Source organism: Apiospora aurea (assembly GCF_038362705.1).
Source record: "Apiospora aurea strain CBS 24483 chromosome Unknown utg000001l_segment0_segment0, whole genome shotgun sequence".
Lineage (NCBI taxonomy): Eukaryota > Fungi > Ascomycota > Sordariomycetes > Amphisphaeriales > Apiosporaceae > Apiospora > Apiospora aurea.
Genome location: NW_027117388.1, coordinates 5,512,040 through 5,525,450, shown reverse-complemented (window position 1 = coordinate 5,525,450; position 13,411 = coordinate 5,512,040). Strand labels below are relative to the sequence as shown.

The 13,411-nt window shown below is 51.8% G+C and overlaps 3 protein-coding genes across 3 annotated transcripts; 1 reads left to right on the top strand and 2 right to left on the bottom strand.

Moving 5' to 3' along the window:
* Positions 1-41: 41 nt before the first annotated feature.
* On the bottom strand, positions 42-1,352 carry PG986_001681 (uncharacterized protein; the record flags this gene model as incomplete). Its single annotated transcript, XM_066837903.1, has 1 exon — positions 42-1,352. The coding sequence occupies one exon, from the start codon at positions 1,350-1,352 to the stop codon at positions 42-44; it is 1,311 nt and encodes a 436-aa protein (XP_066706796.1).
* Positions 1,353-4,377: 3,025 nt separating this feature from the next.
* PG986_001680 (uncharacterized protein) lies at positions 4,378-5,856 on the top strand (the record flags this gene model as incomplete). The annotated part of the gene is made up of 3 exons (XM_066837902.1): positions 4,378-4,646; positions 4,707-4,973; positions 5,031-5,856. 3 exons carry the CDS (start codon positions 4,378-4,380, stop codon positions 5,854-5,856), a joined length of 1,362 nt encoding a protein of 453 aa, XP_066706795.1.
* Positions 5,857-9,942: 4,086 nt separating this feature from the next.
* PG986_001679 (uncharacterized protein) lies at positions 9,943-11,969 on the bottom strand (the record flags this gene model as incomplete). The annotated part of the gene is made up of 4 exons (XM_066837901.1): positions 9,943-10,622; positions 10,678-11,183; positions 11,238-11,511; positions 11,561-11,969. 4 exons carry the CDS (start codon positions 11,967-11,969, stop codon positions 9,943-9,945), a joined length of 1,869 nt encoding a protein of 622 aa, XP_066706794.1.
* Between the last annotated feature and the right edge of the window lie 1,442 nt (positions 11,970-13,411).

Sequence of the window (13,411 nt, the reverse complement as noted above, 5' to 3'; positions counted from 1 at the left end):
GATGTTAACCTACACGACCAAGCAAAACGGATTAGCCTCAATCACAATAACCAAAGTATCGGCGATGATACTTCTGCAGCACTTCCGGCGAGGGAGGTTCCCCTGGCATGACCGTTAAACCCACCTTGATTGCCCACATTCGGCTGAGACCATTCGCCGACCTCTATCGATGGGACATTAGTGATCATGCTTGCTAGAACGCCGGATGATGAGACTGCGTTGTGGTTTGCCACTACGCCGGACGATGAGTTGAGTTGGTGTGCTAACTTACCGAGTGGTGATACTCCGCTGGTGTTTGCAAAGCCTGAGCCGGAAGGTGTCTCTCTGAATGGGTCAGGTTCGAGCGCCATGGATTGGTAGGGCTCCTCCGGGGGTTCCTCGAGCGGGTCCTCTGCCCCTTGGTCCTCATCCTCTAGCGAGTCTATACCGAGTTGCTGGTGCCAGGGTGCTGTTGCGGCGTTTCTTTCGTATCCACCAGACCCTCCATACACTCCGTATCTTCTGTATCCTCCAGGTCCTACATATCTTGTGCTCGGAAACACGTGCGGGAGGAAGTTGCCAAAAGTGTTACTATAGTAGTAGTAGTTGTGCCTCCTGTCACTCGGCTGCTGCTGCTGCTGTTGCTGTACAACGATCACCCTGATCTCGGGTTCGGGCTGCCAGTCCATCTCGTCGTCCGCCGCGCCCCCGAACGGCACGCCCACCTCCTCGCTCCACTCGACTATCGTCGCCGCCGTCGCCACGAGGTGGTTGTGGAGGGCGTTACGAAGCCGCACATTGGCCTTTCGCACGGCGCGACAGTCGTTGCAGTCGTTGCAGCCGTACTTACTGTAGCTACGTTGGGGGTAGCGTTGATGTTGATGTTGTGGTTGCTGCTGCTGTCGTCGTCGTTGAAATGATGGGAGGTTCAAGTTGGACTGCTGCTGTCGCTGATGCGGCTGCTGCTTAAGAAAGGGGTTGTTCCTGCTGTTCCCGCGGTGGCGGTTGTTCCGGGGAATGTTCGGCTGAGCCTGGTGCTTCCGAAGCAAGCGTGTAATCGGATTGTGCGGTACGGGCGGCAGATCATCCACAGGGTCGTCGTCCTCCTCGGCAAATAGGGGTGGAAGTGCAGGGTCCGAAAGGAAGTCGACGTCATCGTCTGCTTCGGATTCGAGGTCGTCGTCCTGCTGCCGGTCGTTCTTCCACGGCCAATTCCTTCTATGACGCGGTCTGCCCCGGCCAGTATCCCTGCTACCCCCAACATCTCGCATGGTGACGTTGTTGTCGCCGTCGCGTCCGTCAAAGCGATCGTGGCGACCGCCTCTGGCCGGCCGGCGGCGGCCCTTCCCTCCCCGGTGTCTGGCTCGGGCCATATCGTGTCTCTCGTGCCCGGGGTCCGCTTTTGGAGTATTGGTTGTCTGTTGACCCCTTGGAGAGTAGTGGAGTTGACGCGTTGGAAAAATGTGCTGTAGGTGCCAAGTCACTCACTATGTATGAGCTTGTGGTTGGTTGGGCAGCAGAGAGAAGATGTTCCAAGTCATCAGGGGTGTCAGATGTGGTCGAGAGAGGGCAACTCTTCTTATCTATAAGGCCAGAGATGGAACACCCCCCCCCGGCATGACATCGAAAACGCAGACGTGGTTGTCTGATGAGTTTGAAAGATCTTTATACATCTTGACTGTTCTACTTTCCTCGCCGGGGTGTTGGTAGATTGATCCAGGCAAGGAGCCCCGTGTCATCATGGGGTTCAGAACCAGGAAATATGAATGGGCAGAGAACAAAGGAGTTGTTATGCAAAAACTACTCTAACCCAACAAGAGTTTTTCTTTCCCTTGGCCAGCACATATCACCGAGAAGCGGATTGAATTGGTAGAATCGAGCAACTCGCCAACCCCCGTGCTGGTGGGAGGACTCTTCTAGGGGTCAAATCTGAAAGATTGTCCACATAGCGGAGAAGGCTGTCTTATGAACACGTAGCTGGACAAAGAGCTACATGGTGATATTCAGTCCTCAGGAGATATGCTCGTTTATATCCATTGACAACGGACTTCTTCACTAGATGTAGCACAACCACATAACAAAACACAAGCCTTGGGCTTTACGCATGGCATACTCTGCAGTCACGAGCCATGACGGGCACCATGACACTCTGGCGAAGGGGGTCGAGGATGCTAGGCAGGCTACTCCATCTCTATTACGTATACTGATGGAAACTCCATGTTTGCAGATCCAAACAAAAAACACTGCGCGTGGTTCCCAGCTTGGTTTGTTTTCTGGAGCTCAACAAAGGCAATGCACACTCCCTACCTACTTTATGTGGCTTTATGTGTTTGAGGCGGAGTTTACCCACACAAGTGCCAGACACGAACGGGCGTTTCCATGGCATTGGTTTGGACTCCAACCCAGTCCGACTCGAGTAGCCTTGCTTGCGCCATAATGTGATGCCGGCCGAGTTTCCATTGCCCCCAACCAGGTTCATGCAAATAATCAATGGAGTTCCTCCTCGTATACCCAGGGCAAAGCGCGCACGGATTGCAACGAATGGCTGCTGAGCTATGCTACGGCTTACACAAGTAAGTGAGCCAGGCTTACCAACTACAATCCGTCAACTCCGATTCTGCACTTTGACCAGGAACGACTCCCAACCTGCACTTTTATGCAACAGGAAGCAAATTCCAGGTCCACTCAGCTTCTCCCTCTACTTGTGGGCACACCGAGAAGATTACACACATGCAAGAAAGAATGAAACATACCACTCGCCTGAAAGTCGGGGTTCCTTTCTTAGTCAGAGTAGAATGATTGAGAAATTTCCTATACATGATTGATTGAGCGGTGAAGATGAAATGGAATTCTACCGCCTGCCCATGCCAGTTATTCGTTCATATGTTTTTGACCAGAATGCGACAGCAGAGGAGCCTGCCTGGCATTGCATATCGCGAACTCGAAAAGGGCAGGAACAGGTTGCTTTGACACTTGCTGGCTGATATCCGGCCATGTTTAGATACTCGGTGCAACATGTATTACCTTGTAGGTTAGGTGGTACGTAAATGTATCAATCCGTCATGGGCGGGGCCGGAGAGTTTTACTTGTTTCCCCACTGTCCAAAACGTGGCGACCGGGATCTGACAGACCAGAGGTTCAAATGTGAGGGGGCTGCTTGCTTCAAACCACTACCCGCACTTCTTCTTTCCCGATGTGTAATATCATCCAGGAACGTGAACCTAAACCATTGATTGATCTTTCTTCGCCCGAGGTACCTGATGATGCACCTCTTCTTTCCTTACCTACATGCAAACTTTCATGTATCCCGGCATCTATTGGTACGACCAAACAGTTTGTGCTGCATTCACATCTTGGAGCAATTGGACGCCAAGGTCGTAGGTGTGGCTCGAAGAATCATGTCATCCCACGCGATACACCATGGGCATATACCATGAGGCGAACCACACCACGAGCACTACCTGTCGAAGTGCCGAAGCGGTCGTGGGGTTATGTATCACTGTTTCCCAGGGGTCTTCTCCGAGGAAAATTCCCACGACCCCTGCTTCAGTGTTGCCTAATGGTTTACCACCGCTCTACTGGCCCCCTTACTCCCCAATCTCGGCGGGTTGGGGTATGCCCACGGTATTTTGGTACCATCGTGTGCCCACTGGCATACATAACATGCATGCCCCTGCCCAGTCCGGACTTAGCTCTCGCCCTCATTGGTATTGATACCTGGACCCGCAGGCAGTTTCCCATTCAGAAACACTCGGGTACTGCGGTCTACTTGCCAGATTCGCAAGATCTGGAGCACGCACTCTCCTTGCCCACTTCGTTATCCAATGAGGTAGGCATGTATCCCTACTCGATACCATGTCTAACACAGACTGCTTGGTGTGCTACCTACCGCATCTTCTCAGGTTTCCATACTACCCACAATGTACTCTCGTATAGTTCCGAGTGGTGCCTGTTACCTCGCACGCATCATTCCCCTACCTCTTGGTAATCTCTTACGCTTCCTAGAGCGGCAGTCCTGACGCTTATTCAGAGCGACTAAGATCACAACATTGTCACATCCTTGCCAAAAGCTTACCTCCTACATAACTCTTCCTCTTCCTCTGTCGGCTTCGCGTCCTTACCGCACTTCAACAGGTCTCTCGCGTATTCTTCAGCATATCCATCTGCATGCTCAACAGCACTATTACGTCAAGCTACGCTGGCGGTTCCTCTCTCATCCTCTCTCTAGCCTCCCATACCATGAATCAATGGTCCTAGAGTGCCCAGTGGTGCCAGGGGAGAGATATCAACGATCCGTCTCGTGGGGGTAGTTTGGACTTAGAGGTGTACACCACTTCGATATATTCTTCGCGACCGAGAAGCTGCTCACCCGAACGGCAGCCAGCCCACGGCCTAGCCATGGCAAACGATTCGGACACGCACAGTCAAGGGAAACTCAATGCCATCACTATCGTTGAGAGGACTGGTTCTGTATTCTCATTGCTAGGATGCATATTCATCATTATAAGCTTCAGTTGTTCCAAGGCGTTCCACAAGCCGATCAACCGGCTCGTATTCTATGCATCCTTCGGCAACATGATGAGTAACATTGGCACCCTTATGGCAAGGTCCTATGTGAACGACATCGACGTATTCGGTTGCCAGTTCCAAGCCTTCTTGATTCAAATGTAAGTCGGCCGCTGCCTGGTAGTCTTGACGCCGATCACAAACTAATCTCAAAGCCACAGGTTCATCCCGGCAGACGCTCTTTGGACTTTAGCCATGGCGATCAACGTCTATCTTACATTCTACTTCAAATTCGATGCCGTGCGCTTGCGAAGCATTGAGATCTGGTATTTCCTGGCTTGCTACGGCATTCCACTCATCCCGGCCCTTACATATGTATTCATCTCTAGCAAGGACGACATCCGGTTGTATGGGAATGCCACGTTGTGGTGTTGGATCTCGAACACCTGGGATGTCTTTCGCATCGCAACATTTTACGGCCCCATCTGGTAAGTCCGCTGCCTTCACCAGTATCCGTATTGCGGCCCAAATCTCACTCCATATAGGCTTGTCATTTCGATTACTGTCTTTATCTATCTCCGAGCTGGCGGCGAAATATACAAAAAGCGCAAGCTGCTACGTAACTTCAGCAGTAGCGCGACGCAAGATCCCGAACCCCTGACCATGGATGACCCATTCTCCACTAGGACGACCGAGGTCACAGTCACGTTGGAGGATTCCTTGGAAACTATCGGGCTTGCGACATTTGGAAATGGCAAGTCTGAGATATCTCAAGCAACGCCTGCCGCTTATTCGGTCACTATAACGTCGGACCATAACAAACGCCACTCTCAACACGAGCCTGCGTCGTCGCCAGAACAGTCCAGCCAAGCCAATGCGAGGACAGCTGCTCCTCCCACACGTCAGGTGGCAGGAGCGGCGCAGAAAAGGAGAGCGAACTTCGAAATCAACAGTGCTACGTGGTCTTACGCAAAGTGTGCCCTCCTCTTCTTCACGGCTATGCTCGTCACCTGGATCCCCTCATCGGCCAACCGTCTCTACAGTCTTGTTCATCCTGGAGAAATCTCTTACCCATTGGAGATAATGAGCGCCATAGTCTTGCCTTTACAAGGGTTCTGGAACGCTCTTATCTACATGGTTACCTCATGGTCGGGCTGTAAGATGTTCTTTTCAGACGTATTTCGACGATCGGGACGCTCCAAGCCCAACGACTTCGCCAGCGAGTTCCACGGTCGGCGGAAGGGGGCTTTCAAGCGCTCTGCTCGAAATATCCACATGGGTGGTGCCGAGAGCGAAAGTATGACGGAGCTCGCATACGACAGTCGGTCCACTTCGAATGAGGAAACGAAGCACGGAATCAGTATTATGTAACAGCGTAGAGAAAAGAGGGTATCCTAATGAACGGTCATACAGGTATAGCCTCTTGGGTTTCCGACAGGAATGCAGCGAAGGAGTTACTGGCGCCATTGGAAAACTGTCAAAACCTGTCAATTCGTACCCTAAATTCACAATCCTTCATAAACATTGTCTGCTTTTAATGTAATGTACCAGTCCGGAGGAATGGTGGAGGCGATCCAGTAGAATGGGACAGACAGACACCGTCAGTAAGATACCAACACGCAAGCAGTTGGAAGAGAGCCAACTACTGACAGATTCATGTATATATACATACAAGCCATCTTTGCGACTAGTATGCATAAGACCTACCTAGGTATAATGACACTGGACTTCAAGGCCTAACACTTGGCTATACGGTATCCCAGGGAGAAAGTGGTGTTGCTGGGCTGTGTGCGTACGCACCATTGGCCTAAGCGAAATGTCCTCTTTCCCGTAGCATCGGGTCAGGGTCTGCCCACTGGCTTGGCCCAGCGGGCAGGCCGCCACCCATTTCACTGTTCAAGTACTTACCCCTTCGTTGCTTTCGGTTGCCCCGGTCTTCGGGTCCATACATTGACAGAACCTCACCTACGCCTTCATATTGTAGGTGTGTAAGAAATGGTGAACTCTTTTCTTTCTTCCCGATCTGCCTCACGATCATTCATCCAGCATGGTGAATGTAAGGCAGCCGCCGCTCAGGCTTACGGCTGGGCTTCTCGACCTGGTGGTTGCTATACAAGGGTCGCATGGAGGCCGAACGGACAACACGGCTGCCGACATTGCATTTTCTGTCGATAATAGTCCCTAGCGAGAGCGTTCAAGCAAGCACAGACTGTATGGTGCCTCCGTATTGCTGCAGTGTGCTTACCCACATCACTTGCCTTGTTGGATCATGTAAAAGCTCTTGATACATGCGTACTTACATGCCATCGCTTACATGGCGGGGGGCTAATAGGAAAGAAGGGAAAATGTGATCGTCGGTTTCTGTACCTCCATGCGTCGAAACGCGTGCTGCAAGTAACCATACATTTCATCAATCTTTCATTTATCTCCCATTTACTTGCCCCTGCCGATGAACACTGTTTTCTAGCCGGCTTCCGGCGTCTCGCCCTATGGACCGGTTTCCTTTGCTACCTAGGTAGGTAAATTAACCCCCATCGCATCGCCGATGTGCTCAAGGGACTCCCTTACCCTACTCTATCTCAAATCTTCCCACTTCAATGCTTTCTGTTTGTCTCACATTCTGCTCTTCCTATTCTGGACTTTTCCTTTCACTGTTTTTGGGGCATGTATGCCGCTGTCGGGCTCGGGCTCGGGATCCTACGTGGAGAGTATGTAAGAGATTATCGGCAGGCGAGCACTAAAACAAGTCACGTCTTACCCCCTCTGTTACACGACAGAGCATTAGTGGTGAGAAAGAGGGCTGAAAAGCATGGGGTGGCATCAAAAGCCCTTTTCTGCACTTTCTCGCAGCAAAACCGTGATGCAATTCGCCATGATACGACAATCGTCACTGCCAGCCAGCCTTTTGGGACCGCAGCCACCTTGCGAAATGCGACAAGAGCCTTGCTCCAGAATCGGGTGAGAGCGAGCCGCGACCAAAAAAGGGGTGGCGAGTTGATACAGCGTGCGATGACAGATGGACATTCTGTTCGGCAACAATCATTGGGTCTTGTGGTTTCATCCGGATGTAGTAGTTATTGACCGCGCATATACTGGCACGCAGTTTCTGTGGGTGGTCGTGCTGGCTTGCCACTTGTCAACATGCACACCAGATAGATGATAGGTGATGATGGCAGAATTTGATCGTCTATCTGTTCATTGACAGGACAGGCCTTGTCTTGTCATCACACAGGGTAACATGGCATAACCCGCTAAGGAACGATATTCCAGTAGAACTACTCAAGAGATGCTCGACCACCACCTTGGCGTTGTTACCCTAACCCTCTCCAAATTGGCTGACCATGCCAAGAAAGCTTGGGGGAAGGGTGTGAGTGTCAGTGTAAGCGGAGCGAGTCGGGGAAGATGCTCCCAAAATCTCAAAGCTTGACCGCAATCCGGGGAACCCAGGATGTAGTGGGCACCACTATATGTAGCTAAATAGGGGTTTTAGGGTTTGACGCTTACCTTGCTGTTGAGGATTGCTGACCGTCGAGACTCTCATACACACACCGATATGTAGGCCTTTGCGAGAGGAGGAAGAACAAGGGTGGCCGAGATTACGAGCAGCATTGCTACGGAGGTTGGGTGCAGAGACGCTGCAGTAGCCCTGGCAGGATCTGCTTCGAATTCTGCGTTCCCGGCGCTCTTGTATGCCCGAGGAAGGCATGCCCGGGCCGGTTTGGAGTTTGGCGAACATGATGCCAATACGCTGGGTAAAAAGGGTGGACGCAACTATTCCCGCCAGCACCATTGATGCCAATTCGGTACCTCATTCCAGCGTGCCTCTCCCGGTTGATTAGCACGCTGGGTGAAGCGTGTTTGTGATTTCAACCCCTGCGAAAAAGAAAAAGCCAAACACTTTGAAAGACGTACACAGCCGGCATCAAGTGAAATCGGTCCTGGAGCCGGTCAGGGTTGGAGCCAATACCGACATGCAAGGGCCCTCGCGCACAGCGGAAGCGCCACAAAAAATATTGAAGACGACGCCTCTCTCAGTTTATAATTTTATATCTTCGCATTATTCAAGGAAAGGGTTTTGCGGCTGCCTGTTCGCGAACCTGGGTTGGCTAACTAGGAGGCCAGGAGGCTGACGAAAGCCTCGCCGTTGTACCGTCGATGCAACCCTTTCTACAGAAGCGAGACGAGGGCTACCAAGACACTCAACGGTACCTTCGAAGGGGTTTCAATGTATCGTATTCTTTGTTGTTTTGCTGTTGGGGCGTCCATCGGTCTAGCCCCAGTGTCTGGCAGCTTGCACAATGCCGTGGGCACCGAAATGCCCAATACGTGTTTCGAGGCCTGGGGAGGCGAAAAGAACAAACATGAACAGTCCAGATCCGAGTTATTGGACCTTTGCCGACAAGCCGTGCGGCGTGCTTGAACCAAGATCGTCTTTGCAAGGCGGCTTCGAATCAGTTTTTACGGGTGGACAGCAGAGAGAGAGAGAGAGAGCGAGAAAGCAAACATATTGCCATCATCTCACGCAAACGTACCGACTCGCATAAATGACTTATAATGCCCTCGATGCCGCTACGCGATGTGATTGCAGTCCAGCATCGCATCGTCACCTGTAATTGTTTCAAGACGCCCTGCTCCCTTCAGAACCTTTTGCGGTTTCGAAGCCTATTGGTACGGTATATTTCCTCTTCTACCATCACAGTACAGGTCATGCTGCTTCTGTATCGTTACGTCTCATCGGCCAGTGCAGTGCGGGGGTTCCGCATCGCTACCCCCCGAAGCCGGCCCTTGCCTCAGCGGTTGCGGTGAGAATGCATGTGCCTGCGTTCGCCTATTTCTTTTTCTCCGGCTTGCATACTGCACATTAAACTTCCGTACGTGCTTTGCGATGGACTCTTGCTGCTGCGGTGCCAATCTCCGTCGATGGCCCTGTAGTCTTCTGCTTGGCATGTTGCACCCACCCAAGGACAAACACTTTTCGTCTTTCTCTCCCTTGGACCATCCCGGTGGGTCGCAAACAGGCATATGGACTTTGCAATACGTCCAAGTATATATGACACTCCATGTACCTTATCTAAGAACCGGCACGGGCAGCGAAGTTACCTACCTCTGATGCCACCCCAACGGTGCAACACCTGGGTTGTACCTACTGTCACGCCAATATCCTGACATGAACCGGGGGATAATCACCTGCAGTAGAACCAGCTCCGCCGTCCATGCGTTTTCAAAGCGTTCAGGCTCAGCTGCTAGGCTGACATTTCCGGCATGGCCCAGGATTCAACTCTACTAGGATTCAGATGCGACCTGAAATAATTTGAAAATGGCGGGCGCGAATCTATCAACTTTGACATACTCCCAGATTGGTATCTCGAAACATCAGTCTGTAACCAAATTCATCTCATGGGACGGACCCCCTTACTTGTCCAGCTGCTCATGAGAGTGTGCCCAAAAGGATCTGCTTTACCGATCTTCCTTCACGGCGACTATATGAGAGTGCTGCCAGTAGGTTCCAAGCTCGATACACTCTGTCACTATATCCCTTTCTTCCCACCACCACCGGTTCGCGCGCACAAAGCTGCCCCATACCTCCTGCCAAAGCATCCTCATGACCAAGCATCGCAATTCGGTTTTGATGCTGGATTGCTTCTTGACCCCTTCAATCTTGTCCAGTCCCTCTGGGATGGCAGGGACTGAAACGGTTACGATAGTGCTGCCCTTTCCACGCAGGCGGCCCAAACCTAGCCAGGCTGGCAGTGTTTCGCTTGGATAGGTGGTGCGAGATGACTGCTCCAGATTGATCAGGAGCTTTTCAAAGAGCCACTGTCGAAGCAAAGGCCCCATGGAAGCTGACACCGGCTGAGGATCGATAATGGTAAGGTGTAAAGCCCCTTTAGGAGCGAGACATCGGTGAATGTGTCTCAAAAAAGGGGGTATCTCTGCCGAAGCAAAGAGTGCTGGCATGGACAGACATGTGACTGCCGAATACAATTTCGGAGGTAGGGGCCGCGAGGCAGCAGTCGGCGAGATTGCCGGCACTAGTATCGGCTGGACGTTGGGGAAGAGGCTAGGGTAGATGGGGTTCTGCGACAGGTGTGATATCGTCATGGTCGGATGTAAAGCCGCGAGGAAAGATGCGGATGCTTACAGAGCGAACAGGTCAGCAACTTCTCAGGATGGTTCGTGAGGGGGGCTTACCCTGGGTTTCGTAGATTGCGAGAACTTTTGGAGGCCGCGAGGTAGATTGCAAGTCTCGCAGTGGTATGGTTAGATCAAGACTAGCATACCCCTCCCCTTGATGTAAGGCAGAGAACATCCACCTCTTCTTGTTCATCTCCAGTTCCTTGTAGACCATGGCATCGGTGGCGTCTCCCATTCCGGCTTTGAGATTAGCTAAGATCAGCTCAGGACCTGCGGCAGCCATGATGCGCACTTCTCTTTGAAGGGCCGAAAGACCGGGTAACAGATAATGAATCCCGTCACCAGGAGGTGGAGACTGAACTCTGTGTTCTAGCGAGGAGGAAGACAAATCTCTGGTCGATGTACAATCCCACTCGTGTGGAGGCTTCCAAGCGTCTGGGTTCCCTAACTGGTCGGTGCCATTCCAGCCCGACGTATATAAACTCGCAGCGCTCCGATATTCAGGGGGAGGCGTCTGCGGTGAAAGGAGATACGGACCAGAGTTGTCGAATGGGCGAGGGACGCTACACATAGATCAGTAAAACAATAACAGATACTAAGAAGAGAGGCATAGATACCCTTCCTCTGGTACTTCGGGCAATGGAGGCGTCTCGGCCTTTACCCCATCCGACGATATTTGGACTTCCGACACGAGCTGGCCAACATCAGGGTTGGAATTCCGTACAGAGACTGTGATCTCGGTACTTTTGGTTACGAACGATGACGGTCCAAGTGCCTGTATCAAATGCTCCGACTTTGTTGAAGTCGAGTCTCGCTGGGAAGCCGCGCTTAAAGTCGTCGACGTTACAAGAGAGGGCTGGGTCCATTTGGAGTTGACTGACTCTAACGTTTCTGCAAGTAAGTTGACTGTTGAACCAAGGTACAAGCAAAGCTCACTTACCTCGAGACGAGAGGCTCAGACTACCATCCAAAGCCTCGGGTACACTGTCGCGGGTCACATTGCTGCTGCTGGCTGGCTTAACAGTAACTGCAGAATCGTCCTCATGGGACAAGAGCGCTCTGACGCCATAACCAGACGTCCTTTGATCCTTCGGCTCATCCGCCGGCGTCTGCGGCGATGAAAGACTCTGGGTCGCAGGTTTGGACGGCGCAGAAGCCTTTTTCCGGCTTTTGCTGGAAAACAGCCCAAAGCTTCTTTCGCTAGAGGCGGAGCTGCTGGCCGACGTGGAATTCCTGCTGATGTCGGTCTTTTTCTTCTCCTTATCCCTGCTTTGCGCTTCGAGCTCTTTGCGAATTTTCCTCTCGCCCACAAGCTCCCGATTCGGATCGGTCCACAAGACATCGAACATGACTTCTGCCAAGTAAGGCCAGGGGCGGGTAAGGAATAATCCCAGTGAGCCCCTAGCGTTGAATTGAGTGCAGTAATATGACTACCCCCGATGAACTCGATCGGGATAAAATCTAGTAAGATGGCTGCTTATCTGGTTCGAAGATCGGAGGTCTGCTCGGATAGCCGCACTCGTCGAGATCGTTCCTAGCTGAATTTCACATGCTGCAAGTCGAATAATAGGAGATCCACTGGAAAACTTGCAGTCAACGTCGGGGCATCTAAGTCAGGGGCCGCAACCAGTATCGAGTCGGAGACCAGGCGCGCAGATATCAAACTCACACCTGCGAATACTTGCTGAGCGTGAACACAGGCGATACAGAATATGGTGTCAAGGATGCAAGGCGAAATGGGTGATTTCGGTGCCAGACAAGGGCCAGGAGAATTGGGGGAATGCGACGACAGGAAAATGCGCAGAGGTTTACAAGACGTCTCGAATGTTGAATGCAAGGACGTAGAACTAAGACAGTATCCCGTGGCCGTTGGTTTTCTGGGGCTCGGAAGTCTTCGAGGCAGGTCGCAGGGAAGGTGCGATCCAAAAGGGAGCTCGAATCAGACGCACCCAGCCGAAAGGGCTTCCCTTTTGGGCGGATACTCGAGGTCAACAACACACACCAATGACCAGCGTATTGTACTCCCAGGCATATATGTGCTAAGTAGTTCAGAGATTGGATCCGTTCCTCGGTTTTGTTGATCCTGCCCAGTCTGGGTTCATATAGTATACCTGTTATCTCCTTCACGTTCAAGGATAGGAGATGGCAAGTTGCTGTAAGTAGTTCTGGACCTTTCAATACGTCGACATACAATTTTCGTCCCAACCTCGAGGGAGTGGGTATGTATTCGCTTGGAAACGTGACTGAGAAGCAGTCAGGTCAAGCATGGTGTTGGGCGAATGGGTACAAGGCCAAACTCATGGCTGGCCGTCTGGTTTTCTTTTCGTGGGATCCTCGGACAGCATACATACAGCCAATGCGCAACACCGCTATCCAATCGATCCCTGGGCTGCCAAACACAAGTTATCGAGATTGGGAATTTCTGTCTTGTGCTGCCTTCGTACGGCCACGCTACCTCTTAGCCAAGAGGGCAATCTCTGGTTGGGGTTGTACAAGCGTTGATCGAATACTTCCGTGTTCTGGACGACACCTAGCCTTGGACCGACCTTTGAAGTGCATAGCAACTCTGTAAACCCACGTGTAGGACTCCTTGAAGCCATTGGTTGATATATACCAGCATCGACATCCTTCCACTTCAGGCATGACCTTCTGAACTGCCTATACGTGTCCGTATAGATATTGAGTATCGCCACAACCTTCCCATTTTACCAGATGGGCGGGCAAAAGGGTCATAGGTTTGCTTGGATTCTGCATGATGCCTTGCTGTTTGGTCCTTCACCTTACCAAGCGA